Source organism: Lepisosteus oculatus, chromosome 9, assembly GCF_040954835.1.
Source record: "Lepisosteus oculatus isolate fLepOcu1 chromosome 9, fLepOcu1.hap2, whole genome shotgun sequence".
NCBI lineage: Eukaryota > Metazoa > Chordata > Actinopteri > Semionotiformes > Lepisosteidae > Lepisosteus > Lepisosteus oculatus.
In genome coordinates, this window is record NC_090704.1 from 23,317,831 (window position 1) to 23,345,119 (window position 27,289).

The 27,289-nt window shown below is 36.2% G+C and overlaps 1 protein-coding gene across 6 annotated transcripts in view; it reads right to left on the reverse strand.

Moving 5' to 3' along the window:
- Nucleotides 1-19,443: 19,443 nt before the first annotated feature.
- Nucleotides 19,444-27,289, reverse strand: part of ttll7 (tubulin tyrosine ligase-like family, member 7) — an 84,497-nt gene continuing 76,651 nt past the window's right edge. For all 6 annotated transcript variants that reach the window (XM_069194284.1, XM_015355702.2, XM_069194285.1 and 3 more), the window contains one exon: nucleotides 19,444-21,091. In XM_069194284.1, the coding sequence (XP_069050385.1) occupies nucleotides 20,971-21,091 (121 nt within the window). In that variant the 3' untranslated portion in view covers nucleotides 19,444-20,970. The remainder of the gene's footprint in view (nucleotides 21,092-27,289) is intronic.

Sequence of the window (27,289 nt, forward strand, 5' to 3'; positions counted from 1 at the left end):
GGTGATATGAGTTTTGTGAAAATACAGTGGCTAAGGAGGATGCTGTTTTTTACAAATAAGCAGTTTGAAAAGGGAAAATATATTAAAATTTTCATACAGTACATTCCCAAGATGCTGTCCACACACCATTTGTATTTGTGTTTTCTTATATTGTATGCCTTTGGTTTTACAGTTACCCTGTGGTGAAATCTGTATACCTCAAAAAGACTGGGAATTTAAAAGAGAACCAAAACTGTTCTATGTTACTGCAGATCAATGAAAAACTGTATTGCATATATTGTAGCTACAGTAGATGATTCATTAAATGCCGTAGTGTATAAATATTTTGTTTTCTTTTTAAATAGCTAGCCATTGGAAGCTCTTTTGACTTCAGTTGCTGGTTTATTTGTATCACAGTGGACTTATACTGTTGAGTAAGTCCATTCCATAAAGAAAAAAAAAAAGATGATCATTGGAAAAAGCACCACATTGCTGGGATTAACCAAATCTAAAATACTTGTTCCTTATGGATGAAATCTTGACAGCTTCCATCACATTGTGTCAGCTTAATTTTGTAATGCTAAACCCATTTGCAGCTGTTTTCAGGCCTTTGATTATTTTCATCAATTTCACCAACTGCAGACCCGAATGTTCTCAGGACATTTTATGTCCCGTTTCATGGTGACAGCTTAACTGTTTCCTCTGCTCAGGAAAGGCTCCCTGGAATAGTAACGAGTATAAATTGAGGACTTCCGAAGAGGACTACTGATACAAAACATCATAGTCATGCCTGGCAAATGTATATCATCAAGGTCAAAGGTTATGCCTTTCAGTCCCCTTCAGAACTATGTCATAGCCGATGAAAGAGACAAAGATGTTTTGTGAAGTCCCTGCTGTATAACTGTATCACAAAATTGCCTATTGCCACACCTGTAATGCATCCTTTGACAGACATTTATCAGAGCAGGTCTTAATAATGTCTGAAATGCAGTTATCCATCTTGTTGATATTACAAGGAAGTGAAATAAAGTGTTTGTTTCTTTATTTTTGTTTAATTGCCTGTTAATAGTGCAGCAAGACTAAATTGCATTTACACTCTTCCCTGAGTTTCTTTGCAAATCGAAACAACCTGAAGATTAGTCCCCCAGTTTTGGCTTTTGTCATCCCAGTTTCAGGGCTTATTGCTTTGCTCAGGTTACAAGCCATGTTCCAGAATTCAATAAAGCTGGCATTCGAGGACTTGTCAAACTGCAAAACAAGGTTAAGTTAGCATGTAATGAGATACCTGTTCTAAATCAGCTCTTGTGTGGCATTTGTGCATGCGAAGGAAGCAGCAAAGATATGCATCTAAACGTGTTTGTAAACTTGGTGCAAGTAATCTCATTAGCCTGGGTTTTATTGCCTTAGTCAGTTAATGAAGTTAGCCATTCAGCTTGGGAAGTTTATTGTCCCTCCCATGTGACTGAGAGGGTGGCTGAAGGGAACATGGAATATTGCAGAATCTGTATAAATATTTCCCTTAATAATTTAAACCTTATCTGCATGAGGTTTCTGGAACAAAGCAGCCCCCCACACAGCTCTTCTGGGGAAACTAAAGCAGGCCTTTGTAGAACTAATAAAACAAGGTTCTTGTGGGGTTACATCAAGTCACTGTTTGTCTAAGAGGCTAAAATAAAAGTTGTAATTACCTAAAAACCGGTTGGCCACTACCAGTAAACATCCTTTTACAAAGCCACACAGCTGCTCTGAACATTATATTTGCTGGATTTATCACAGCGCATAAATAAGTGGAATTATAGAGGTTTACATTTGTTCTTCCACTTAAAAGTTGCATTTTATTAGAACTTGAAACTTTCAAGAGACTCATCATTTTTTTAAAGAAAAAGCCCAAACAAAGTTCAGTAGTTCAGGTTATTGCCCTGTGAACTTGTTGTCATCCTTAGAGAGTTGCTGACTGTCAAGGACACCGTCTTTAGTTTTAAATTGTTAGTTAAAAAACAAAATAATTATTTGAGCATGATTTGAGGCTCCACATGTCTTTTTCTGCGGCATTTCCAAAACTTTATCATAAAAGCCTATGTGAATGGAGGTAAAGTGTAAAATAAGGCATACCTACAGTATCTTAGAGGTAGATTGAAATGATCTTTACTACCATTATATTATGAGTGTAGTTCACTCATTAATGAGACCTGAGGTTGTGAATATTCTGTTAATGCTATAAGGCTTTTTTTGGTTACTACTAATATAGTACAATAGAAAGCTTTCTAGAAACATTTGGGGATGTAAACATTTTGAATTTAAAAATTTTGAGGTGCAAAATAATCACATTATTTACAAAAAGATATGTGAAATGAAATAGGTCTTGTGAACTTACCTTAATAAAGGCTGTACACCAACAATGAGGTTTGTTTTTCTGGCTTGCAAGATTTTAAAATGACTTTGGACTGTAAGTGGAGAATGTTTGTTGTGGTTCTTTTGTGTTTGTACCATGTTGTCGTTGAAGAAGGTCTCTGAGTTCTATTGAATTGTTTACATTCTATTTACCATATATTAATATATTTATTATTATTAGATTGATACATGAAAATGTAAGAATGTGTAATATAGTGTAGTTTAAGCATAATGTAGTATAGTGAGACTATTTTAGAGATGAATTGACTATAGGTGCAGAAATGATTTTGCTTTACTAATGTACTACTGCGGTCATTTTATGATGTTGACCTAGAATCTGTGTACTACAGGGCTAAGTGCTCCAACAAGTCTGAAACCACATGGAAAGTGTTTTGGGGTTAAATTTACCAGACCATGGACCAAAACATCCCGAGTGTAGGAGAGCTGTTTGTTGTCTTACATGCTTGACGTGACCTCCCACTGAGTCAACAATGACTTGAAAAGTGTGAGAACACACTGTAGTAGTCTGACCTATTAGAGACATTGTAGCCACACAACCTCATTCTCACGCAAAGAAAAGAACGAAATAAGTGGTGGCCAAGTTCTAAAAATGTATTCTTAAGTGGAATTATATTCTGGCATTCAGGAGAGCTTGGCTTTCCACTGTTACTACATAAGTAACATTCCATACCAAAGTATGGTTCTTGAGCATGGAGGGGTATACTTTCTTTACCAGTGAAGTGGAAATAATGGATAATAAAATCAAATTAACTGTACATGAAAACAATTAGGACTCAGAAATCCACAAGTCTCTGAAAATGGGCTATAAAGATTTTAGGATAGTGTTTTTTCATACTTTATAGATTTCCGGATAAATTATGAGACTATAAAAATGCAAAGCGGCTGAATATATGCAGTGGCAAAAACCAACAACCTTCTTGTTCTCTAGCACTCCCGACCATTAGATTTAATTATTTTTTGGGGTGTAAATTACCCTTACAACATATACAGGAAGTTGTGTTGTTTGTAGTAGTATCTATAAGTGTACCTAAAAGCAGCTTTACATGTTGTCCAATTTAATGTTGTACTACTCAAAATAAATATTTTGTGATTTAATTAGCAGACATTGCTACATTAACATTACTATGCATGAAAATATTTTATGGATAGTATGGGTGATGTTATGCCGTGGCCAGTTATTGTACACTGTGGGTCAGAATGACAGGTGGGACTCTAATTGGTTCAGGAGGCTTTGGAAGTCTGAAGGGTGAGAGAACAGGAGCCGGTAGATGCAAGCAGACAGACAGGGAAGCAGGCTGACTTGGAAGCCTGGATAGTTGAGGTTGATGGGAAACCTGGCGAGTTGAGGCTGGCTGGGAAGGCTGACTCTGCTTGAACCAGTGCTGACTGCAGGTGAAGAACAGGAAAACAAAACATAGCAGCATTTCTGAGATTCAGAATCTTGCGAAGGCAAGTTCTAAGGCAGATGGGGAATGGCTCTACTGTAGGTATCTCAATGTCAGAGCACAGGTTCAGTAGGGTTTCGGGACTTAAATGTGGTGTCTAATTGGAGGATAATTTGGACTTGGATTAAAAGGGAGACGGACACACAGACAGGCAGCCCTACCTGGTCTTCATGGGCTCTGGATGTGGGAATGCTGCAGGCGTGACAGGTGAAGGATGGATACAGTCATTTTTTTAAGCCACTCTACTGCATTTCAAGTAGAAACTTGCCTCCGTACTGTAGGAAATTGAACTGCACACAAAAAAATTTAATTCCCCTCAAAATATGATGATAATAAAACAAACATGGTCGTAAATTGACCACGAGAAAATCGATATCGATATGCTACTCGATCATCGATATCTATGCTCTCGTAGTCTCGTACCTCACTGCTCATGCTTGCTCTACACTCATTGAATCACTGTCCCGGTCTTTTGGATCTCTACGCTTCTATGAGAATTACTATTTTAACAAAAATAATTTCAAGTTTACAATTTTACATACACTCAATTTAGTGCACACAAGTTTTTGTCACTGGGGAAAAAATTTGCAAAATGTGAAATTTTTGCGCACACAGGCCATTAACAATTAGAGGGAACATTGCTGTGTTTGAATTTTTGACTTTGTTTATATCAGATCTTTTATGTGGTTCAGAGAATAAAATACTGGAGAAAAAAATAGAGAGTTCTTACATCTTATCAGTAATAGAATTTAAATTGTACATGTTGAGTACTGGGCCGTCTAACTACTGATGTCTTGATTTCAACATACCAACCATACAGAATACATAATGCAACAACATGACACCTGCACTTCTAATCCAGTACATTTGCTTTTTAACTGTCAGACTAAGTCCTTGACTGCTGTAACCAAGTGCCTCCTTCTTCTTAGTTTAACTGTTCTACTTTTATCTCCTCCCATATCATACTAAGCCAAGGGATTTATAGGACATCAGCACAACAGTGACAGATGTTAATTGCTATATTCTCCAGAAATGCAGCATTAACAAGTCTAACAGGTGTAGTAAGTGAGGTTTTAAAACCCATTCTCTTTTACTTAATCACTGTGTTTTACTGGCCCCCTCAGCTGTATAAGAACATAAGAAAGGTTACAAACCAGAGGAGGCCATTCAGTACATCTTGCCCATTTGGATGCTAGTAGCTAATTGATCTGAGGATCTCAATGCAGCCATTTCTTAAAAGGGGCAGAGCAGCTCAATACAATAGCTTTGCACTGCCTCAAGGTAGTACTCTGTTAGATTTTAGAACTACATCTTCCTCCTGCACATAGAATTTAAAAACACAGCTGTCTCATTGCTGTACAGAATATCCCTTTTAAAACTAAATTTAGGTTAGTGTCAATGTGTAATCCTTGCCAAATGTAAGTGAATATTGCCATTAACTGTAGCTTCACCTTTTTGTTTGCATGCTGTGAAGGAGATTCTCTTCACATCATTCTCATGATTTATTTAATTCAGTTATCATCGCAGCTTTGACAGAGAGGAAATTACTCCCTGCTCAAACAACTTGCTTTTGTGATCTTAGTGTTCTGATTTGCCTCAGCAAGTTTGACATGCAGAACATTTAAATCGCACATAGTTTCAAATGATACATATAGGGACTTAACACAGGGACATGGATATAACCTTATTTTCAAGGTTGACCACTCTTTTCACATGGTAATACAAGTGACTGAAAAGTAGGGGAGATGCTAAGACCCAGAGGAAATATAACTGTGCAGAAGGCCATACTACAGACAGTAGATTCAGGAGAGCCGGTAGGCTTTCAAAGGAAGATTACTTAAAAGGATGTTTCTGATGCATTTTAATTCTCTCAGGTTTTTTGTCTGTCTATGGCATTGATGACCTGTTCAAAGACAACAAATATTTCCATGTGACACAAATGGGAAAAAAACAGATACCCATTGAGCATCTATATATTATATTGAGCTTATACCTCTGAAAATATTCATATGAGTAGACTCCATGCCTGGTACTCCTTCATACAGTTTAAGACGAGCCAAGGTTTAATAAGCCTTTAGTGATCCACAGATGAATGAATACTTCCTCAGCATTGTCTTGTTAGGCATAAATTTCTCTTATCCCAAAGAAGAGCTCAGCTGTACCAGTTGTTATAATACTTTTATTTCAGAGGCCTCATAAATAAAATACTGTCTGAACAGACAAAGAAAAGCTCTCGACCTGAATTCTTTATCGTGTTTCTGGTTTGGCCAGCCATAAAAGAGGCCATTTCTAGAGAGTACTAGAGAATATTACATCACATGGCTAGTTTGAAAGTAGCAGTACTGTAGAAAACTGTTGTTTATCAATGTTGTCAAAAAGAAATATCAAGATACAGCTGAGTTTGCAAGCGAGATCTCTCACTCAAAAAAGTATTCCACCAAGGTCATAGGGATGACAAAATATATCCAGTTTATCTCTTTGCATTGTGTTGACAAATACAAAAAAATTCTCACTACTGAGTTTTCAATTCTCAATTTCATACAGTGTTTTGACAAAATGAATGATCTTACCATTCCGTTTCAAAGGTGATCTTCGTTTGGTCATTTTTGGTCTATTTGGATCAAGGTCACTTAGTATAACATAACACAGAGAAAAATATATTTCAATATAGAATGGTATTAAGCTGAATTAAAGCACCTCCTGCAAAGTACTTTCCAAGAAGCGATGTTCTCAAAATTGAAAATGAAATGAAAATGTCAGTTTAAAATTAAATTTTTCTGAGAAGTTAGCTGTGCTCCGTTCACATAAATGGCATAAAAATATTGCTTTTAATAATCAAAGCCTTTTAAGAATGTTAAGAAAGGACCATTTTCTACACAATTAGATGCTATACTGAACATTGTGATTACTGTGTTTTTCATAAAATCAGACCTTTTATTAATCTTAATCTTCCCTCAAACTAGAAACAATAGATTTGAATCTGGATGAGAACCCCTTAATAACTGGATTACTATTACAACAAAACTATGAGAAATGGACCTGATCCAGAAACTACAGTCAAATATATACTGAATACTCCATTGTCTGAAAATCAAATAACATCATACTGCATAACTTTATAGATGCTTCCACTATTCTTTTTAATAATAATGTGCTCCACATTTCATGTAATATGATGGATCCCTGCTGATAATATTAAACAAATTAGAAGGCTGTCAAGGGAATTATACTGCAGAAGACCAAAGTTGAAACCTTACTTTAACTCATAGGAAAACATTTTTTCTTTTTTTGTGTGAACGAACGTATGGCAGAGTGTCTCATTTGCATTCATTGCTGTCTGTGTTAATATAAACCCTCTGCATTAGAGAAGACAGTGTCCCAGCTAACAGCTTTAGAAAGAAAAGCAGGCTTTGCTTTGCTGGCAGCAGCAGATATTGCTAAAGCAAACTGGCAGAGATTGAACAGTGATGTCTAATAGGAGTCAGACAACAGGAGATGAAAGCTAAAGAAATTCCTAAGGTTAGAATGATGAAAATGCTTCAGAGATTAATACATCCGCCTCACAGTAATATGAAAACAGTTCTGAAGACTAGAGTAATGGATCTTAAACCCTTACCCTGTTCTACACCTATGCTATATACAGTGTTCACAGAACATACAGTCATAAATATAGGCATCTTGTATTTGAGTTCAAATTCAATTAGAGACAGTTAACTAATCAAGCTTTCCAGTGTTTGTTTTAGAAGCCAGCATAACCGCTTCAACATCATGGCTTTGTTAAATGCTTCCACAACCCTCTGTAAAAAGTGCTTTCTGTTTTCAGGTTTAAATGCACTTACACGTTGTTTCAAATTCTCTATGTTTCATTGTTGATTCTCAAGAAGTGTGTCGGGCTGCCTTTTTCAGTCCCTTTCAATACTCGATACTTGGATCAGGGCCTATGTTCCAGTCTAAAATGATTATGTCCTCTTCACCCATCAGTGTAGCATTAAAAGAAATGCATAATATCGCTTATAACTGTAACATATTCACAAAGTTTTGTGGAAAATGACAATTCTTTTTATAGCAGTTGCCCTGTCATTTTATTTTCTGCAGGTTTACTGTGAAAGTGACAGGCTAGTAGCAAGTGTTAGAAGAAGTACAAGCTGTACATCTGTGGTGAATGATTTGCACCAGGTTACAGATGCAGTCCTGTGGGATTCTGATCCATTCAATCATTTTTCAATCAATCATTTTATTTGCTCTAGCACTCTTCACAACAACCACAGAGAACTCTCCAGGATTTTCTAGTAGTTGACAATATTTTACACCAACATGTGAGTGCAGAAGATGAGACGAAAACAACCCAGTCGGAGAAAATTATCCTCTGGGGAGGCCAGGACTGATAATACTCCCCCCCTCCAGGCAATGAGATTATTCCACAAATACTTAACTGGTCTGGTCAGTAGGGCACAAATGGCATGACTGTCATATTCTTACCTCACTAGAAAGTTGATGTTGCACAAGCTGCATGAAGCATGAAGCTACATGAAGAAGGATGTTGTCATGCTAGAATATTGTCTCTTTCGGAATGAGACTGCAATGCTATTTTTGTATTTTGGGGTTAGAAAGAATTGGCATTGATAAGTGCATTTCAAACCACAATGAAAGCAAAAAATTCACAGTAATTGTCACGGGAGCCAGTTTTGACTCCTGTGGAGTGTGTTATTAAAGACCCTATGCAGACAGTATAATCCATAAAAGATGACAGAGGAAGGTACAACAGGGTTAGGATGGGTTGACAAGACAGGGGGCGGTGACTGTAGTGAGCAGGTGCACGGGGGAAATGAGGTAGCAACCAAGTCCAAGGAAATCCAAAAGGCAAGTCGGGGCATAGTCTGTAATCCAAGAGCCGGGAGATCCATCCAAGACAAACGGTTAAAAACGGGAACCGGGTCAGAACCGGAACAGGAACTAAAAACATAACGGGACCAGGTGCTCTGAATCCCGGACCCAGGCGGTCAAGACGCCGGGGAAAAGGCCTGCCTTCGGACAACCCGGAAAATAGGTGAGCCTTGTAGCATCCATCTTCCAATACTGAGCCCGGAACTGCAGAGACGCTAGGCTTTTAACCAAAAACCAAACAAGACGCACCAGGAAATAATAGGAACTAATCATAACCGAAAGGGGTAGGAGCGCCCTCTAGAGTAGGGATGTGGAACATAACAGTAATGTGTAAAACCTCCAATTTACATCACAAAATAGATTAAAATTCCAGGTATGTGCAGCACCATGTCCTACGATTCAGAACGAGGCAACAAAACTTCCGGTGATGTGAAGCAGCCTTAGTATATTGTCAACAAGCGGGCTTGTGAATACATCTCTTTGAATCCAATTGAAATATTGCTCTCAATTTCGAAATGGTCCTTCCAGCAAATACTACCTACTTGTTAACTCTGAATGCAGACCATGATATAAAATTGCTGGAGTTAAATGTCTGCTCCACAACCTGTATTTATTAGTTCGTACATCAGCATTACATTAGTCATTACAGTGACTAATGAGCAGGAAGGGTCGCTTCACGTCACGTCAGCAGTTTGTGACAACAATGGTGGCCATACAATACTTTCATAAAGTTCACAATTTTGTATTTAATTCAGAATTTGTAAAATGTTGCTATAGCACCAATTAATTTAATGTGTTACAGACATTTAATAATCGGTCTGAGAAATTGGGACTGTAGTTCCCTTTTAATAGTACCTCCCATGTTTTAGATTCTGAAATTACATCTGTAGTTCTGTATTGCTTTACTGTTGTGTCATTAAGATTTTGCTCATTCTCAGCTGACTTTTGTCAGGTCTTCTGATGCTGACATGTGATAGCCCCATACTTTCAGTGCTTTGTCATCACCCCAGGGACACTCCATCCTGCCATCTCCCAGTTCATCTAGAGAAGAACTTGTACATTGCATAGAGCAAGTGCTTTAATTACTTCATTCATCGATATACATCCTCTCTGCTTGTTACCCTATTGACAGAGACAATGCACTTGCTTGCCAACCATTCTTCCTTGATTAACTACTGTACAAAGGGACCACAAGCCTCTGCAGTGTATGAGTTGCCTGGAGCCTGCTTCATTTGAATGCACATGGCTGGAATTAAGATATTCAGACAAATGCTGTCGTTAAGAAGCATTGTCCAGGATAACAAAGTGCAGCTTAGTTTTAGCCATTTTTACAGGAAAAACATTGCAGGTGGTTTGTTACCTTTGTTACTCATACATTACATACATTTTGTTTTGGCCAGAAGTCCAAAATTGAAATCTTTGGTTTTGTAGTTAGAATACAGGAATTCCATGCCAGTGCTTTATAATAGGTTCTTGATTTCAGAGAGTAAATCATGTCTTTTTTGTCCTCTGAAATATGCAGCTGTACTTTGATGGATTTATTTTTCCACACTATTCTTTTCCCCCTTCTCTGTGCCTAATTTATGTGACAGACTGTCTGCTGGTACAACTAGAAAAAAAGAACATTTGCATGAATATGTTTTCTGCTTCTGATACCATTCATTTGTAGTATGGTAAGAATGAAAGTCCAGCCCAACTTAGAGATCTGCATTAAGTTTGTTGCGCTGGTGAAAACTATCCGCTGGCACAGTGCTGGAAACAAGTATTACCATCTGTTAATAGAAATCACCAGTGACAGACAGGTCTTTCCGGAATGCAAAAGGGAAAATCAGGTAGATAGGATGTATAACAAAGACACTCTTCTTTTTTTTTTATTCTGGGGTAATGGCAATCGAATCCCCCAAGCTCATTAGTCATTGCAGACTGGAAGTTAGTTATTAGTTAGCCCGAGACATACTTCTTCCCTTTGGGGAACAAATCTCCAAATGTTTGTTGTCCAGAGGGATTTCCTGTGAGGAAGGATGAGTTCAATTAAACATCAGTGCATGCCCTTTGAGAAATAGAACTCATAGTTCAAGGAAGTAACTTTTTTCAATCTCTCTTTAACTTTACAATATGCTTGTAGGCTTTAAATAGTATATGCAAATACTTATTGGAGCCACTGGCCATATAGTGTGTACTCTTCCTTGAGAATACCAAATACAAGTTACCATTTTTTACCAGTTGATTTTTTTTTCCTGCTGCTGAAAATCAGTCTGCTGCTGCCTAATAGAATATTAGTGTATTACCACTCATATTGATCTTTTAGTTTTACTTGCAGTGATTAAAATCAATAATAAAATTATACAGTGATTTATCCTATGTGCATATGCAGATCATTTTATCATTATTAAGATTTGCTTCTAATGCTAGAGCTAGTTGGTCATTGTATCTTCTGAAGATTTCTTTTTGGGATGTATTTTATTTTTTGCTAATGAAATTCTTCGGATGTCCAAGAAATCCAGGATTAGTGGACCTTGAATTTTAATTTAGTCAAATCTCATATGCATGGACCTTGCCATCAGTTTGATTAACTCAGAACTCTGCATGAAGGTACAGTAAGTCAAAAATATAACTGACCATATGTCGGTTATATTTTTTATTCAAAATGGTTGAGTCTGGACTGTGGAGCAGAATTGGTGGTGTAACAGCCTGCGTTCACAACTGGAGATACATGGGCAATAGAGGTGGCTCCAGGTTCAAGCTGTATTCACAGGACTTGACAGACAAAGTCATAACAGCCAAATGTCACTGTTAAAGGGGAGCTAATTTTAAAATTAAGCCAGAGGTCTGAACTGCCACTGAAGCTGAAAAGGCATTGTTCATGGCTTCATGCCAGGTAGATTCTCTTTAAAGCACATCTGTGGTTTTAATGTGAGCTAAGAAATATTAAGTATAATATTAGAATCTGAAGCAAAGTATCGCATCCAACATATATGTAACCAAAGCTTGAAAATATTGGTTCCTGATACTATTTAAAGATAATATGATTTAAAAATCTAAAAGTATAGGTTGTTAATTTAAAGACATATAATAAATGGGATATCAGAAAGGGGTGTTTAGATGCAAAAATATAAAAAAAACTTTCAATGACAGACCAATATTCAGGTATTTTATGTGGCAGCCTCGTAGGTCTATAAGTACTTAGTTAAATCATCTGTGAAGCAACCAAAACAATCACCTCTGTGTTTTTCATCTTCTTTTACCTCGGTACCTCAGTAGTTACTCCTTTTAATATATATATATTCATCCATTCATTTTCTAACCGCTTCATCAAATACAGGGTTGTGGGAAGCTGAAGCCTATCCCAGCAAGCAAGATACGCAAGGTACTGTAGGATACATCCTGGACAGGACCCAAGTCCAACTCAGGGCACACACACAGACACAAACACACACTAAGACCAGGACCAAATTTCCTAGAAGCCAATAAACCTACCAGTATGTCTTTGGATTGTGGAAGGACACTGAAGCACCAAAGGAAAACCCATGCAAACATTGGGAGAACATACAAACTCCACACAGATACAGTAGTTCCTCAAGTCTGGAATTGAATCCCAGAACTACAAGGCAGTAACTGCTAACTACTGCACCACCATCCCCACTCCTCATATAAAGTATATCTATTGTATATATTTGCAACATAGTTGCCTCTATTGTGGATTGTAACATTTCACAATGGGAATATTCAAAGAATGAACTGTGTACATTTTTGGTCACACCTCACACCTTTAACATTGAGAAGTTCTTCCATTACCATGGTATAATAATAGCAATGATAATATAATTTTATTAATGAAATTAAAAAAACTCAAAGCAATGTATAAAATGGCAGCTGTAATATTCTTATTAAAAGCAAAATAAAAAGAAATGAGAAAAGCCCAACAAACGTAACAATAAAAGCTAAATTATACATTCAAAGCTTTATTGAAAAAAAATGTCTCTAAGCAAGTTTCAAAACTTGTGACAGTCTCCTTGTCCTAATGGATTTGGACAATGAGTTCCACAGACTCAGTGCCGCGCACAAACTCTATTGACCATTGTGTGGTGCCTGATCTTCAGTAGAGGAAAAAGGCTAGAATCAGCATCCTGTGATAAGTATATAACCTGAAACTAAACCATTTGGTCCATTTAAACATGAGCGGGAGAATCTGAAAGCAAACTCAACAGTATATTTCATAGAGCTTAGGAGTTATGTGCTGATAGAGAGTACTTTTAGGGAACACACAAGTTACAGAATTCTGAATGACCTGCTACAAATGATTGACAAATAGTACTGAATAGTACTGTAGTAGATACCCCAGTAAGGAACATACTGTATTAATACCAGTTCATTCTTGATTAATAAGGATACCTATATTTCAGGATCAGATCAGCAGAGTAAGACTCCTAACCAATCAATGTTATGCATGTGGAAGAAAGTTACCCTTGTGACATTCCTTGTGTTTCAAAACACAACACAGAGTTACAGGTAACATTCACTTACTACTACTGTTATGATTTCAATTTCAAATTGGATTTCGGTTGTTAACAACAACACTGGAGTCACCAACTTCACTAAGATGGTGGTGGAAACCTGTTAATTTAACATAAATTTAACATAACTCTTGTTGCAATTAACCTTAAGAATGATGTGCTTCTATATTCTAGTATCAGACACCCGTAGGATATAAAACCTCCAGCAGCTGTATTTAATTTGTTCTGAGTTTGGATCAAGTAAGGTTCTTGACATTATAAGCAGAACATTATAACCTTTTTATTATTAAAAATACAGATAATAGGATTTGTATTTTGTATGAATATATTTACAGAGAGGTTAAACCATACAAATCACAGTAGCTTTCATTATGATCAATTATTTTCATTTAGGCTCCAAATCCAAATTAGATCAGATCCAATGGAAGCCGATCTGCTCCTTGAAGTTATTAGTTGTATTTTTTCCAACATGAGACAAGCTTGGCTGCCTTCAGGTTCATGCTCCCAGTTAGTTTCAGGCTAGTAAATTTAAAACATAACCAGAATACGAGCAGCTTTTAAAGCACTTTTCCATGGGGATTTTCTTCTATATTCCCTGTTACTTCCACTGAAGTGTAAAACTTTAAATCTTCATAATTAGGATCAGTGCAAATATTTATTTAAGTTGATTCTGAATGCAGATGAACATATTTAGAATGCTTTACACTATTTTAAGTGCTATTTCTTGTGTGGAATGTAATGTTTGAAAAAGGTTAATTTAATATAGAGTGTGTGATTGCATTTAGCTTCGGCAGGTCTCTGCAGGTGTCTCAAATTTTATTTTTTGCATAGTACATTTTCTTAATTATAACGGCTATGTGGAAGTTCAAGGGTAATTCTGCAGAGCATGATCTGAGAAATGCTTAGATACTTGGATCATAAGTAGAAAGTAAAGAGCCCAATTATCTCAACTCAAAAACCCAACATCAGTCTGTCAATTATTTAAGGTGGTCTCGGGCAGGTTTGCACAGAAGCTGAGAATTTGAAAAAGTAAATGATGTATGGCAAAGCCTGGTAATACATAATTGACTTAGGTGTATTTTTGTGAGCGTGTTAAAATGGTATTTTTTGAGCCAACACTGAATTATATAATACCAATCACAGAACAAAATTGACACTTTTGAGTAGCCTGTGACTAGTAAATGCTGCAGATTCAGTGAAATAACAGCTGGGAAAATGGCTCAGGTTTGTATGCATTTCAAGCTTATCATACCCAGACATATCAAAGCCTTATTACCTACCTCTCCCTGCAAAAACCTCAAACCCTTACTACCTACCTCTCCCTGCAGAACTGGCAATAAGACAAAAATAATGAAAGAATCCTACATTCTGAAAGACAAAGATTTGTGTTTCTTATGACACAAGAAAGGGTCTTTGCAAGAAATAGCTAAATAAATCGTTTAAAAATATGAAGAAGAGGGTCAAACAGAATGTAAAAGGGCCAAGTGGACCTTGCTTAATTCAATCCCTAGGAAAGCAAAGAATTAAAATTGGCTAATTCAACAGACAGGCCTTACTACTTATTTCAAGTTTTATTTTTTGCCCATAAAAATCTGTCTGAGCTTTTGTTTAACCTTTTTTTAAAACCTCTATTCGTGTGTTGAGAATAACCTGAAAACATAGTGTAAGTGATTTGACAAAGCCATGAATTAGGATGTGTCTATTCTGTGAGGCAAAGGCGTAGGTTAAATGAGCTGTAGAGCAGACGTCATGGTATGTCATGTTTTTTTTCCCCTTTTGGAAAGATAAGTACTAAATGTGAGTCCAGCATCAAGATGAACCTTGGTTTCTTTGACATAAGATGTCAAATGTTAATACTTAGGCAACAAGACTTGGAGGATTTCAGAGGTCTGGGTATTATAAAATATCCCCAAAATGGCAGAACCAACAGCAGCAAAGAAAAAGTTTGAAAGCACTTTCAGAGGAAATCAGTCTTCTCTCCTGGAGCTTGTGCCATCAGAAACTTTCTCATGTAAAAAAGGTCAGACATTTAATGGAAGGTATAAAGACTGTAATCCTTTAAGTATTTGTACTTTTTAAATAAACCCTAAAGAGTTAACTAAAAAAAAACGTTTGGAAAAATGGATATCATGGGCAGTGACTGGGTTCTTTATTTTCATTTGCTGATGTACAGTACAGTACATACCTTTAAATCAACATCATTTGACAATCTGCTTTCTGTGGCATACATACAGTACAATCAATCAGATGTGTTTTTTTTCTTTTTGTGGAACCTAATTTGCAAAGCATTAAAAAAACTGCCCAGAGATTCGTTGGTGTGAAAATAATTCAAATGAATTACACAGAAATGAGAGGGCTGGTAAGAAGAATGTGAATATGCTTTTGTTTAAGCCAGGCATACTTTCCTTGCTTACACCAGAATTGCATCACCTTTTTTTCTGTGTACTCACATAAGCGTTTTAAATTTACAAATTGAAAATAATTAAGAATGAGAACAATAGCAATCGCACAAAAAATTGGATTTGATCTAAATCAACAAGACAGATAAAAAATAAACAGCACATTTTTTCCCAATAGTTTGCTTGGAGTTATTAACATTTATTGTGCAAAATGGTTACAGGGGTCGTGAAGGTAGAGTTTGATAGAAACTATAGGGCAAAGAAGCCAGTCTTATTTTGAAAGGCAGCAGAGTACTGTACTCTTAAAGCAGGTTGAGACTGCCAAAAGTGACACCAGTACCAGGCATGCCAATGTAAAGCTATGGAATATTTGACAGGCATCCATAGTTGGTGGTTCACATACTCAGACATGATACTCAGAAATGCAAAAAACATGTCAGTTTTTCTGCTTAAATCTGGGAAAAGACAACTGCATATGAAGCCTGTCCATGGAACATAGAGGTGTACAAAGAGATTGGACCGAGGTCAGACATTTGAATGCAAGGGTCAAAAAGAGGTCTTTTGCAATTGGGGGTGACAAATATGTATTTCTGAGAATCTGAGTCTGTGCCCAGAGAATCAGGTGAATAAGAAATTCACTGCAAGAAAGATGTGCTACTGTAGTTTCAGTGTACGTTGCTCGAGGAATCAAAGAAGCAGTGGGGTAGCATCCTCTCTTCTAGGTGGCTTTGAGACCGTGATAGTGCAGTAATAGGACAGCTAGAGTGTTTAGTAAAGGAAGCTTGGTTGTCAGCTTCTTTGTTTCTAAAGATAAATATAGGGAACATCCTTACATTAGCCAAGAGAATTGACACTGGTTTCTTGCTAGAATGAGGGAAAGAAGACCAATTTTACATCATGCAGTATTCTGTAGTTGAAGGCAGCTCTGATCAGTGATAGTGTATTTTTCCTAGTTATTAGAAATCATAGCAGCATACAAGAGGAAGTGCTCCTGGCAGCCTTCTGCTTATGTCTGTATTTTAGTGTCGATTCTTTGAGTACAAAGAGTCCCAAAGACCTCTACTGGTGCTCAAGCAAACAGCCGGTTGTCTTCATGTCCCTTAGCTCAGCAGTCACCTAATGGGCAGAACAGACCTGTCATATGTCTCTGAGCCTTGCTGGAAAAAACATATTGATAAAATCAATTCAGATCACTCAATTCTTGCTGGGACTAAAAAAATATATAATCCGTAGGCAGCATTTTACCTCACTTTCTGCTTCCTTTTGACTTTAATAACACTATCAACACTAAAGGAATGGACTTTTTATAGAGAAGGCTAGAAGCAGCAAATAAGAGCATAAAAATATATGAAAGGTTACAGAAGAGCAGAAGTTGTTTTCTTTTAGTCATGAGGTTCTTGGAACCTTAAAACCTCTGCTGTCCAGCAGGTATGATAGAAAGAAAAACAGGAATTGTGCTGTTAAGAACATTTAACATCTTCATTTTATTCTTAAAAAGCTGCATTGGAAAATTATTTCTCATTTTAAAGTGATTTGAAAGCTGAATTAATCTGCAGTCTTCCTGCTGTCTGTGTCAGATAGGTTCATCTTCTCCCTGTAAACTAACGGTAACCACATTCCGTGCCTTGGGGAGAATTGCTCGGTTAGACGCCAGTTGCATTGCAATGTTTAGGGAAGATCAGACGAGTTAGTGCAGTTTAAATGCTGAAATATGACATCAGCTTTGTTTTCCTTGCTTGTGGCTGAGACAGAGATTGCATGTTGGAAAGCTGGAAAGAGCACAAGTGTCTATGCTTATTAACAGCATAGGTATGATCCAAGACAGCAGCCCAAGCCTGGCACAACAAGATAACTCATTCAAGCGTCTCTCTGGCTCTGCTTTTACTACCAGGACTGCAGTTAACTAACTTTATCTGAATCATGCAGTTTGCTATAAATGGAGACTCAGCAGATGAAAAAGGTTTCTCTTCCCTTTCATCAGTGCAGGTTTATAATAGGGTCTGCAGGGTGAAGGCTAATCAAGCAAAGCAGAACATTAATCCAACATGCCACCTTCTCCTTCTTGCTTGCTAACTGCAGGTACCATGAAAATGCACTATGAAATAGTTATTCTTCCTTTTCATCTTCCATATTCCTTACTTGTAATGTCCTCAGTCCTAACTAATTTTCTATTTGTCTCTGCATAACCACATCTCTTGTTTTTTTTATAAGCACTTTTTTGCACTGTGCCTTTTATCTCCAAAACATCTTTTGAAAAAAAAAAGAGCTTTAAAAGGATATTTGTTGAGTGCACAAAGGTTTCTGTATACAAAATCTTAGTATAGAATTTATGAGGATCATTAATCAAGATATGCAGTACGTTCTATGCACAAACCTGTGCCCAAAAAGAAAAGTGCACGTTTGTTGTTAACTGGAAACCACTTTGACTTACTATTACTGACCATTGCGATATCACACAAGACAATATGATGTAATATTTGAAAATTATGATAAAATAAGGCCAGGAATAGGTGGATTTAAAATGTTATCAGAATCTGAAGGACTGCAGAAACCGAACAAACTTGTACCTTTCGTGGCCTGACCGCTATCTTTATGTAGCAGAGCAGGTTCCAGCTGAGAAACAGATTCTTTAAACTGCTTGGTCTTGATAGCAGTGTGTGAAGGATGTAATTTTAGTGTCACAATTTAGCTTTCACAGAAAACGCAGCGTTTCAGGTATATTAACTTTTTTTAAACTTACAAAAGTGGAGCATCTTGCTGGTGTTTTATTTTGAGCTAAATATTTTTAAATGTTTTGCTAATATACTGTATAGAGCAAGGAATATCAGTGATCACTGATTGGCCATGAAGACTAAAATTTAACTAAAAAAAGTGGAATTGATTACATATAAAATTGTGTTACACACACTGTATATGTTAGCAAAATTATATAGAAAAGACTGGATTTAAAAAAACAAGATCTTGAGCTAAGCTTTAATTCTTCCAGTCACAGACCAGTTACCTGTACTTTCAGCACAACAGTTTTTACCATTTATCTCAGGTTTCCAGATGTTTACAATGTACACTGCTCCACAGACTGTATCATATGCTTATGCATTTTTAAATAAAAATCTAGTCTAGTTTCAGAAACCACCTTCTGCTTAACAAGCTTCTTCACTGTCCAACGAGAGATTTGTTCTAGTTGGTCGAGCACAGGTAACACAGGAAGCAGAAAGTATGTCAAGATATTTTTGGAAAAGTGCACAGTTCAGAGTTGGCCAACACTCATGTTTATATCTTTCTGGAGCCAAGGAAATGGGAATTCAAGGTCGTGTTACATACTGTAGTAAATGATGAACACCAGCAGGACTGTGCACCAAATGCTTTGATTAACCAGAGTGCACAATGCAGTACTTCAGCCACAGTGAGAGACTATTCAAGGAGAGATATATAGCTTTCCCATTACCATTTGCATCTTACGACTTCATGGTTAATGTCAAAATTTTATTTTCGATCTTCAGTTTAAGAGACAGTAAGACAAGGCTGTAAATGTGAGTGCATCATACTGTAGGTTGTCAGGGGCTGACTGGGAAGCACTAATTTCATTCAAGTCTGGACAGTAATGTTATTTGAGGAAAAGCAACCATTATGCAGTATAAAGACTTCAGTTCAGAAGACAAGCAGTGAAGTTCTGCAGGAATTTCCCAATTGGAGTCATACTTGTTTGAAGGTAGCATCAGTTTATCTGCTATTACCCCCGTACTGTCAACCTTAAGAAAATAATAAATACACTCTGATAAAGGGTTATTAAATAATATGAAGAGAAAAAAATGTGTTTAAAGCATTTTATTGAAATGTAAACTGAAAATCATACTGAGGAAAGGTCCTATTGTAAAGTTAGGTGTACACGGGAAAGATGAATTTGGCATAATTGTAGAATGACACTGAAGAAGGAAAAAGGGATTGAGAGCAAAAACATTTATGATCACCTCCATCTGAATGTGGATTATTATAAAAACTCTATTATAATTTGCTACTTTAAGCAATGATATTGTCTGAACTTGCAAATTATAATAAATAATATATAAAACAACATTTTATATACATACTGTATAATACTAACATACAGAAAGTGTGTTATATTGCAGGAATTATAAATAATAATTAGATTTTTCTACTTTAGTTTATTTTCTGTTTCAATAATTGACCAATTACTATTTAACTGGTTGTGCTTATAATTGGCTTATCAAAGGTTACACTGGCACATACGTTTAATGGAGAAATACAGGGCACAGCTGCTAAAGCTCCATGGTAGAATCTGCTCCACTCTGATTGAACACAAAGCATTTCAGTTAAAACTGAACAAATTACCCACAAAGTTTAGCTATGCTATTTTAAAATAGCTCCTTTCCTTCATAAACACCTTAACATGGGTATTCTAAAATGTATAATATAAACAAGTAAAATAACACAATAAATACATGTATCTAAAAACAAACTCAACTTAAAGAAAAAAAGGTTCAAGTATTTCCCAAATGAATTTGCTCACTCTCAGCAGAGTATCTTTAAAACTGAACATGCAGAAGATAGAGGAAGATGCTATTATGGAAGTAGTAACAGCTCTAAGCGCTGTGGTACGCATTCTTAAAGAACATTCCCTATAAATTTTGTCTCCTAAAAGTGTAGATTCACACTTAAAACTTTTTTTTCTGAAATATAATTTGAGAAAAGTTATATTTCTAACATTCAGTGTTTGATTCCAACCATATTTGAACCACAACTGGTATATTGTTCAGTTGTAAACGTTTAATAAAACTGAGGAGGAAAGTAGTAAACCTTTTATTTTTAAAATAAATTATTGAGGCAAGATTTGTTTTTTAGTTTTGGTGAATGTTGAAAAAGAAAAGTAATTTTGAGTAAGCTACACACTATTTCAATTTCTAAATATTTTGAACTACACTGTATAGCTTGGAATTTCCCTGTTTGTGAACCTTAACCTCATTTCTATAACAGAAAAGGAATAGCATCTAAAGAAGTGAACTTTTTCAAACAAAATGCTTCAATGACAGCACCAAAAATCATTTTGCATTTTTTCTAACCAGAAAAAAAGTACGCATGTTTTTCTTTAAGAAGGTGTTAATTTTACTCTCATCCCAACAATGTATCTTTGAATTTTTCTTGTGTTCATGGATTATGTTACATTTTAAAATAAATTTTGTTCTTTACAGTACTGTGACTTTTTCCTGTACAGCGAGCAAATTTTATACACCAGATACAATTTGATTGAATATCATAGGTTGTTAACGGTCCTGCAATGGACTGGTAATACTGGTAGTTGGACCAGGACAACTGCTCATCTTAGAACTGGCCCATCCGGGTTGAAAAGAGGTTCCGAGAGTGTGGCACGGCCGAAGAGACCCGGCTGAAACTGGAGGCTGGCCATTTCATGATGAACTGTGAGGTCACTGGCAGCAGATACCTATGACAGCAAAGAGGGATGATTAGAATGCACAAAATAGGAATTGGACAGGCACAAATAGATGGGGATTTCTCCATTAAGTGGTCCAGCCAGCTACTGAATCTGTGCAGCTTTTCAGTTTTTGTGGTTGAACTGGGGTGCAAGGTTTGGGGATTGGAAGTCTGCTTTCTGTATTGGCGTTTTTGTCATCATTTGCCTGCTCCTAACATTTGCAACCTTCTTATGCATTAATCATTGTTGCCAGCATTCAAGAGCGAATAATATTAAATCTGATTTTTATCTGGGGTGCATGATTAAAGGGAGGTTAGTCTTTGTGGCGTTACTTTTTTGTTTTGAGAAAACATTTATAAAAACATCAAAACTTCAGTGTTTATATGCTTTGTCATAATCAAGGATTTGTTTTCATGTGAAGCTTTTAATTAGTTTTTAACTGTCAAATTTTGGCATAGAAAGGAAACATTTATTTAGCAGACTTTGAAAATAAAGCATTTTTTAATCTGAGACTTTGTTTCTGTACTTATACAAATCCTACAAGTAATATGCAGCAAACTTGCCTGACATTTTATATTATTTGAACTTTTGTTCATTTTTGACCCTGGATTTGGATTTGAAACTCATGTTCACAGTGCTGTGAAGATACCTGGTTTCATCTTCGTAACACTGCATGTGTCTGTACAAATCTCCTACAGTCTGATGCAGATAAGAGAATGCATGCTTTTGTCTTCTCCCAGCTTGATCACCAAAATGCAGTACTTGGTGGTGTTTCCAAAAATGTTCTCTACAAGGTGCAGCAAGTTCAGAAACTGTCTACTTGTATTTACACCAAAACTGAAGTACATACAGTACTTTGCACTGGCTTTTTGTGGATTTCAGAATAAAAATCAAAATACTGTTACTCATCTTTAAGGTCCTGAATACTTTGGTTTCTGATAACATCTGATAACATCAGTGAACTGCTAACCCTACATACAATGATATACCACATCAGTGGCACTTTTCAGACTTTGGCTTCTGTTAGGTTCCCAAAAGGCCATGGTTTCTGTTGTGTTGCTCCAAAACTGTGGAACAAGTTATCAGTTCTTGCAGCTGTTCAGTACTTCCAAATCCAGTATTAAAACTCACTTTTATAAGCTAGATTCGAATTCTGTTTAATGTCACTATGCCAAGGAAATGTCATTGTCCAAGAGAATTTACATATGAACTACTTCATTTGCAAAGCCACTAAGAGAGAGTTGTTAAGCTCCTGAGAGGCCTATCCCAACTCTAGAGAAGTAAGAAATCTGGACAGGTAAACCAGCTGAACCCAACTGCATGCTTTATCAGGTAAAAGACTTCCAACTAAGGGCTGCAGTATTTACCCTAAGGTTCCACCTAAGCAAGAGGAGACATCATAAAAGGTCCCAATTTCTCCCAACTTATTTTAGCTTCACGTTTATTAAGGATTTCTCACAAAAAAATGAAGTCTCCCTCCTTTTTGAGGATCCATGCAGATGTGTACCTTGCTCCATCTGTGATGCACAGCTGTAGATTTAGACTATAGTAGAGGATATCATAAACATTTAACTGGATTCCTAAAACAAGCCAGTGGCATTAATGCATTAAAATATATTCAAAATAAATATAACTATCTGAGGAGGTTAGAACATTTTTAGTAAAACTCTCCTCTCAGTAGAAAATTAAATTAATGTATGATGGCACTTCAAACATCAAAGGCTGAAAATACTTTCGGCTTGTAAAATTTGACTTGTGAATTAATGCTGTTTGTGCTACTTTGAAAATTTAGTAAAGTTAGGTAAAATAACTGACACTGTTTAGTTCAATGTGCTCTCCAAAACACACTGTAGTAACCTTTCTTGTTACATTTTTTCTTGATTACAGTTCTTTAATTGTTAAAATTTGTTCCTCAGATAGATTAATCCCTCTGGCTGCTTCTTTCAAGTATCTAAAAATGTACTTGAATGGTACTGTAGGCATGGAACCATATCCTACCTGTGAGAGTTTGAGAGAGACTTAAAAGAACTTCATTCAAGGCGAGGAGAATGTCCTTGAAACTGTTCAAGTGTGCCACTCACAATTGTCAAATAAATTCTTTAGAACGTTGTTCTAATGCCTTAATCTCCACAATTCAAGTGGGAGAGGGGAAAATGAAAGGGTAAGAAGTGGAGTTCTTGAGCCATCCTGTCTTCACGCACTGCTAGTGCAGTGCCACACATTGTTTGTGTATGCGCCCACAGGTATTCTGTCTGTCAATGTCTGCCTTAAAAGTGACGTCTGGACTGGCAGATTTCATGGCCTGTCTTCTGTAACCTTGTCTCCTTTGGTCTGATTATTGAAGGTTTTCTTTTTAATTATTCAGCTCTTTATAATGCCTATATTTGTTGTGCACAATTGTGAAGGAACTGCAACTACAGTAGTGTTCCAAGGTCACACCAAGGAGATATACCTCCTTAACATGAAAAACTATGAAGAAACAAGTAACAGGTACTGCAGAAGCTTAAAATTAATCATGGGTTTCTTTCTTATAGCATATGGTTATACTACCATACTTAAAAAACAGTCATGCATATGATACTCAGGGACTGCCATGACCTTAGTTGCTGTGGCTGAAGTACTATAAGTAGGCACATGAGTTGTTCTCACAGGTCTCAAGGCAGCAGTTTGGAGAAGTTATTTTCCTGGACTTGTAACTGGAAGGTTGTGGGTTCAAGTACAAAGTGTGGTTTTACCCTTTAGCAATATACCGTACTTCACCTGAACTGTTCCAGTAAAATACCCAGCTGTATAAATGGGAGCAAATATAAGTTACTTTAGATAAAAGCATCAGTCCAATAAATTAGCAGTTAGTCAGGCAACGGCTCTATTACCTGTTCAGGTAGACGTTTCCAGCCTTTATAAAACTGTCAATACAGACTCAATGGAGTCCCTAATGCAACCGTGTCAAGCTAATGAAGGCCCTTTAAAATGTACAATATTTTCTAATAATAAGACCTGAAAGAAGCTGAAATATTACTGGTTATCTCAAATACTATCTGGCAGGTAAACAGCACCAGTCTTGCTTTTCCAATGCAAGATAAATATTTTGGGAATGTTCAGTAAGTAATTCTTCACAGCCCCTGGCCATTGTCTATTAAAACCCACTTGAACTGTGACAGCAGGTGTTTAAAATACAGTACTGTGAAAGGACTTCTTATACACCTCCCCCCAGTCTGTGTTAAAATATGTATGTCACTTGCTTGTTGCTATAGCTTGTTGCTAGCGAACCTGAGATGAAAGGTGTGAGATTGTGGGAATACGGATTTGGACTGAAAAAACTATGAATGTGTAATACACATAAGTGTGAAGGTCCAGACCTAATGTTCTGAGCAGAAAGCTTGAATTTCATGGTGTAATAAAAAATATCCTGCTTAAATTATTTCGAAATTAAGAGGTTAAATAAATTTAAGAATTTTACTGATAAACACTTTTTTACAAGACACTGGGGGATTTGTTTTAAATAGGTCAAGAATTTTGTTTTTTTCACTCAACAATATCTCCCTAGAAGTGACAGTTCAGGCAAAATGTCATGAAGTGAAACTGCATGAGCTAATGTGGTGTTTATATCCAGATACTGTATAGCAGCTGAAAGAATTACAGCCCTGGTAATTTAGCAACAGCCTTAGATGAATCCTCTAATGAAGAAATAGGTAATATAAATTCAAAAAATAAAAATATACAAAATCCATATTAATAATAAAAATATGTTTTTGTGTTTCTTCAACTTACACTCGTCAAGATTTCTTCAAAAAACGCACACTGAACCCTACCTGAGGCTAAACACCATAATACGTAATAATATATTCAATGTTATTTTAAAATTGTCCCTGTGTGTGTACCTGTATCTGCACTATGAAGATGTACTGCAGATTTTATATGCATAGTTAACATGTAACAGGATACATAGCTCCGGGCCATAGAGGATACTGGATTTGTTTAATTGGACCAATGTAGCATTTTTCAAAGGTATTCAGTGTCTTATCATTTAACAAGACCTGAAATCCCACTATACTGCAGTTCTTAAACTGGAGTAAAACCTTGCTATATGAGAATTTAATACCAAACTCACTATGTATAACTCAGCAAAGGCGAAAACTGCCTTAATCAAGTATCTTTTCTTGGTCTTTCCATAATCTTCATCCTTTCATATTTTTCAAAACAACATGGTTTGCTGTCTTTTTGAAATACTAGGAGTGCTAAACCTTTGCAAAGGAGTTAGGTTATGATCAAATTATGGTGACAAAAAAATGAACAAGATGTTTCTATAATCTACCACTTACAGTAAGTGAAATTTGAACCAGAACATGCATATTCCAATCAGTATGTTAAATTTGATTTAATGCCTTAGTTATGTACAGTAATTATTCTCATCATAAGGAATTATAAAGGTTTGTTCTTTTTTTAAACTTGAAAAATAGCTTTTACTGTAAACTTTGGTGATTAAACCCCATTAGAAGTAAAAGCAATTAGACATATATAGTCTAGAAAGAAATCACTTGCTTATAAGTGGTGCTCAGATTTGAGTAGGCCACTCTGTGAGAGCAGCTGGCTAGGTAGCATTATACTTTGTCCCTCTTCAAATTGTAATAGGGACACTCACAAATGTGTACATCTTTGAGGTGAATGAACAGTAGTAATTCAGATTTCAGGCACATGCCAATATGCAAGATGAAATTCGGGGAGGGGGGTCTGGAAAGGGCTTTGGAAACAGGAAAACAGCAGGGTAATCAGCTACAATTTTTGAAAAATGAAAAGGCAGATGCAGTTAATGAAAAAATAAGAAAGTTCAGGTTCATTTCTCTATAAGAGGGGATATTTGGTGATGCATGCCCAGAATGCTTTGTGGAAAAAAAAATATGGAGGTGTATTGTTGAGTGAATGACCTAGCAATTGTCAGGTACACTTAATATCAAAGTGGAGAGAGGAATGGAGAGACACATTCTTTTACAGGGAGGCCACAGGCACAGTTTAACAAGGGGAGGGTGAGAATAAGTCATCTCCAGCAGGCTCATTCTCTCCAGATAACTGCAGCAAGTGCACAGATACAGTGCTGTGGGTGGGTGCTGTGTGGATGCAGCTTTATGAGACTTTGGAGAACAGGTTAAACACTGAACAAAGATGCTTTCAAAACCTGCTTCCAGGAGAGCTGAGGCAGAAGGCTGCCCGGTTGAGATGTGAGATGAAACTGGTTCTTGAACCAATTGTGATCTTCAACATAGGCATAGCAAGTGAAAGAAAGAAGTACATTCTTTTATATGAAGAAATTGAAAGATTAGTCCTTAGAAAGATGGGCCCATTACTGCAGGAAAATGTAACATTTCATACAAAGTCTCCAGTAACCATTTATTGATTTTCTGAAAAAAAAATAGAATTTATCTGAGAAGAAAAGAAAGTATTTAATGAACAAGTCTATCAAGTTCAGCTGTACATCATCAGATTGAAAAAAATCTAAAAACTGGAATCACAAGGGTGTTTGATTGCGACTATTTCTATTCTATGTCTATTCATATAATCTAAAAAGTAGCTTTGCTTTTATTGTATTAATTTTATTTGTATTTTTATTTAGCCCATGCATAGTAAATTCAGTTGTAAAAATGAACAGAAACATAAATAGGCAGGCAATAGAAACTGAATGGAAATGAAAGGTGTCTTGAATTAAGGGAAACACTTATAATGATCAAACCTTAAATAAAATCATGCACTAACTTCATTGTCTATAATCCAAATTAGAGGGGGTATACAGCAATAGTTGTAAAAATTTTTAATTTGTGTCTAAAGAAATGTACTTATGAATTGGTATTACACTCATAATTTAAAGCTATTCCTTCACCTTAGATTTAGACCAATTAAATTAGACAAGCTTACTGTGGCTTTGGAAAAATACAACAAAGCTATGCAAAAAAGCAATCAATTCTAAGAAGGATTTTTAATAACAAGCTATGTATATACCACACTTAATTTGGTATCTGAAGAATCTCATTATGTGCTCTTAGTTTAAAAAAGCATTGTGGCAAAAGCTTATTTTAATAGCATTTAAATAATGTAATGTAAAGCAAAACTCATGATAAAGATCAAGCTTCGTGTAAGCAAGAGCTAGTTATCATAAGGTCATTCATTCCGCCTCATTTTATTACAGAATTAAGCTAGCTCCAGGGGGCACGCTAA